Genomic DNA, 4,268 nt, shown 5'->3' with positions numbered 1-4,268 from the left:
ACGGGCCCTCCGAGATTTTTCGCCCTTGTCCGAGAATGCTTGGTGAAGATCTTTCCTACCAGAAGAACAGAGGCGTGGCAGAAAGACAGCAGTAAGGAGGAGCCAAGGAGTAGCAGTAGAAAGGCTGCAGAAAGAGTCAGGAGCCCAGAGGAGGGGGCAAAGGAGGTGAGGGGGTGGGGGCAGCAAGCGGAAATGAAAGCAGACAACAGAACATTGCCAGAGAGCAGGAAAGGAGGTGAAAGGAAACAACTTTAGAGAAGACAATTTTTCGGTCGCTACCCGGATTCGAACCCGGGACTTTTGAATGAGAGGCCAACACCTTAACCTCTACGCCACGAGAGCCCCTTTCTCAGAGCAAAAAGTAATTGTACATGGTTTACACTCACTTCAACACGATTAAGATCACTTAAGAGGCGGGCGCTGTCGACCTGGCCTGAAAGTCGCTCATTTTTGGCCGTTTTGAGTTACGTTTTGGGGTCAGAAACCAAATGTCCTGTCTGCTCTTCTATCAAAATCGTAAAATTATGCGGAGTCGGTATCAAGATATTCAAAGAATTACATTAAAAAAGCTTGACATATTGTGACAATCAAGATGTTTGACGTAATATTTCTCAAAATTAGTGAAGTGCCAATCCGGGCTGAGAAGGAGACGATGCAAGGTCCTAGCAGAAAAAAAGGAGATGTCCTCTGTGTGCCACGGCGAAGCACCTAAAACCCTACACTACAGGCGGCGATTCAGCAAAACAAAAACCAATAATAATGGTAACAATATTATCAATTATCTTCTTCTTCTGTTCCTCCTCTTCTGCCTTCCTGGTCTGTTTTAGTTTTTAAGTTTTCTTTAAAAATTCTGTTCATTGATATAAACTCTCCCCCCCAACCCCCCCCCCCAAAAAAACAACAACAACAACAACACAACAACAACAACAACAAAGAAAATAACACAAAAAACTAAACAATTTATAACCCCCCTCCAAAAAAAGAAGACAAAACATAAAAAAAATACATACAAACAAAAACACCAAACAAACAGACAAAAACAAACAAATAAGCAAAACACCAACACACATAAACAGCAACAGCAACAACAACAACAACAACAACAACAACACCAACAACAACAACCACTCACTGATATTGGGATGTTCGCCGCACATGCGCAGTATTCGAATCTCCCTGTAGGTGTCCTTCTTGGTCTGCTCGACCTGCAGGCCCTCGCCCTTCTCCCCAGAGATGTCGATTATCTTCACAGCGTACTCGATACTGGTGGTCTTCTCCGTGACGCGCCGGACAGTGCTGCTGATTCCTCTGTGGGGGCGAGACAACACGGAGAGGGACACACTTAGTAGTTTTTGACAGGAAAGGGGAGCACAAAGTGATAATGATGATGTCAGCTGTTGACATGGAAACTAAGCAAAACAACGCTAAAAACGGAACCCCCACCCCCTCAGAAATCAAACCCAACGAAAAAACAGCCCCCCCCCTAAAAACAACAACAACAACAACAACCAACACACACAAAAATCAATGCCTCTTTCAAGTCCGTGAGGGGGGTACCTTAGCTTTAGTAAGTGTTTTACGATACTTGCAACACAATAAGGTCATATAAGTGCCGAAGATTAGAGGTCGTACAAGAGAGTAACATACATAAAAAAGAAGAAGGGGAGATAAGGACGATAGATGTTCCATAGGAAAGAAGAAGCAAACCACACCAGAGCACCCGCCAACTACCCACCAACACAGAGGAACACACATAGTTGTGACAGGAAAGAGGGAGCACAAAGTGATAATGGTGATGTCACTTTTTGCCATGGAAACAAAGCAAAACAACGCCAAAAGCGGAACCCCCCCCCCCCCCCCACCAAACCTGACCAAACAACAACAACCCCCCAAACAAACAAACAAACAAAAAATCAATGCGCATTTCAAGTCAAGTCTGTGAGGGAGGTACACAGTGATCTGACACATAATGGTTTTCGACAAAGCGAACCAAAACAACGCAAAAAACAAACCTTTAAAAAAAATCTGAGTCTTTCGAGCGAGTCTTGAATCCCTTCAGACTGAAAGCTCATGACCCGTGTCTTTGGTGGAGCGATTAGGCGCCTCGCCGTCGCACCCTGGGGACCCATGTTCGATTCCCGAATGGAGAAAAGTTTTATCGAGTATCTCGGTCTTCTTGCAGGGATGGTTGTATATCCCTCTCAGCCCGGGTTGGCCCTGAAAGGCAAGGTTATATCGTAGCCCCGCCATTTAAATTATCTACATTGTGTCGATGGGTACGTAAAAACACATACTTATATTTTCAAAAGGGAAGAAAGCTCAAGCACGATTTCACAATATCACCATACCCACAGAACACGTCGACCATCAACTATACACATTTCGTTTCACTTTCTTTGTTTTAAATATGCAAGTGTTTTTACAACTTCCATCAACTCAAGTTACATCATTCAGAAGGCGGGCTTCATTCCTGCCTGTCAGATTCAGCCGAGGCAGAAACAGAATCTAAACAACATCACAGCAGAACATCGGAGACACTTAGACTAAAATTCTCCTCACACGAGAACCAAATTCTTCAGCTTTTAGTTTTAGTACGAGTTTTACGGCACTTGCAACACAATAAGGTCGCATAACTGCTGAAGAATAGATTGTGTGTTACAAGAGAGTAACATACATAAAAAAGGAGGGGAGATGAGGAGGACAGATGTTTAATAGGAAAGAAGAAGCAAACCACACCAGAGCACCCGCCAACCACCCACAAAATTCTTCTGCGTGCGACAAAGAAGCGCCAAACTGCTACACTACAGAATGATGCCGGTAATGCTTTGAGAGAACATAGTTTAGTAAGAGTTTTACGGCCCTCACAGCCGCATAAGAGAAAATAATTACTAATTACTAGAATGCATCGTGACATACAAGCATGTACAACACAGTCACTGTCACAAACGAGAACCGGTGCGGAAGACCCTAGTTCAAATCCCAAACCAACGGGACAATCTTAAACGGGTTGTTTGGCTTTAGTTTCGGTATCCTCGGTTCAGTCATATCGGAGATTGGAAAGGGGGAGGGGGGGGCTACAAATTCGGAAGTTCCGACTCCTACATGGCCTTACCTTACAGTGTTTAAAGCGGGGTAAAAATTCACACTATGCCACACCAAGTTCAATAACTTGCCACAGGCACGACAAAAACCACCCAGGAGGGGAACTATCCTAGTATGTAGCAGGAGGAACAGATAAGACACGGTGAGACAGCCACTACGTAACATCAACGGATGTGAACTGACTAGTAGCGATGTGAAGTGAAGTGATGTAATCAGCCACCACTACAACAGTATGTGTCACGACAACGTGAAACCAGGCGATCGTCAATTTCTGGGCATATCAATGGAGTTATTAGAATCTACTTACTTCAAACTTGTTTATTTGTCTCGCTTTTGGTGAAACATAAAATACCTATCACGCATCTTGGATTGAAAAGAAGTAGAGATATTAGCCATTGAATGGGGTGGGGGTCATCTGGTTTCACAGGTAAAATTACTGAGAAAATAGCTGCCAAACTTTGGTAAGTTCCAAAACTTGAGTGTCATTGGAAACGGCAAATTTACAATTCTGTTGTAGTTGTATATATTTGACTGACGTGTTTCAGTAAAATGCTCACAGAAATATGTTTTGAAGTGGAAATAAAAGGTGTTGAATCAAAAGGAACCCCCCCCCCCCAAATATTCATTGATTAATTTCTTTAAAATTGCTCTACTGACGGAAAAAAGTCAGTTTCTTCGACTGAATCACTTCGACGAAAGTCTGATTCGCCCACGATGACACAATAGTAAATGTATTTCCGCTGGGCCCTGTTGACCTACAAGCCTAGAGATAGCGGGCCAGGCAAGTGACGTTACGCAACACGACACGTGGAGATTATACTACAACGGGTTCTGGGGTTCGATCCGCGGGCCCGACATTGTGTCCTTGGGAAAGACACTTTACACGAATTTTCCTCACTTCACCCAGGTGGGAATGGGTACCCGGCCATAGACAGCGAAAGATCTTGTCAATATATTAGTGTTTTAGCGCCTATAAATGGCTGCTTGCATTGTATACTTCCCAGGAAGTTGAGGTTGTTTCAGAACGTTCTCAGGTCTGCTGGGGTAATAGTACAGATTGTGAAGCGCATAGAGCTTGCTGTTGAGCGTGGATTTGTGCTATACAAATGCTATCTATTATCATTACTACACCGTGCACTCTGCCCCCTACACACACACACACACAC

At 43.9% G+C, this 4,268-nt stretch overlaps 1 protein-coding gene across 1 annotated transcript in view; it reads right to left on the bottom strand.

The window, feature by feature from the left end:
* Window positions 1–4,268, bottom strand: part of LOC101851391 (serine/arginine repetitive matrix protein 2) — a gene marked incomplete in the record, with an annotated part of 50,389 nt that overhangs the window by 17,727 nt on the left and 28,394 nt on the right. Inside the window, 1 exon segment of the mRNA XM_035973796.1 lies at window positions 1,133–1,308. Coding sequence (XP_035829689.1) covers window positions 1,133–1,308 — 176 coding nt within the window.

The sequence above is a fragment of the Aplysia californica genome, unplaced genomic scaffold, assembly GCF_000002075.1.
Source record: "Aplysia californica isolate F4 #8 unplaced genomic scaffold, AplCal3.0 scaffold00031, whole genome shotgun sequence".
Taxonomy (NCBI): Eukaryota; Metazoa; Mollusca; class Gastropoda; order Aplysiida; family Aplysiidae; genus Aplysia; species Aplysia californica.
This window is presented reverse-complemented; position numbering and strand designations above follow the sequence as displayed.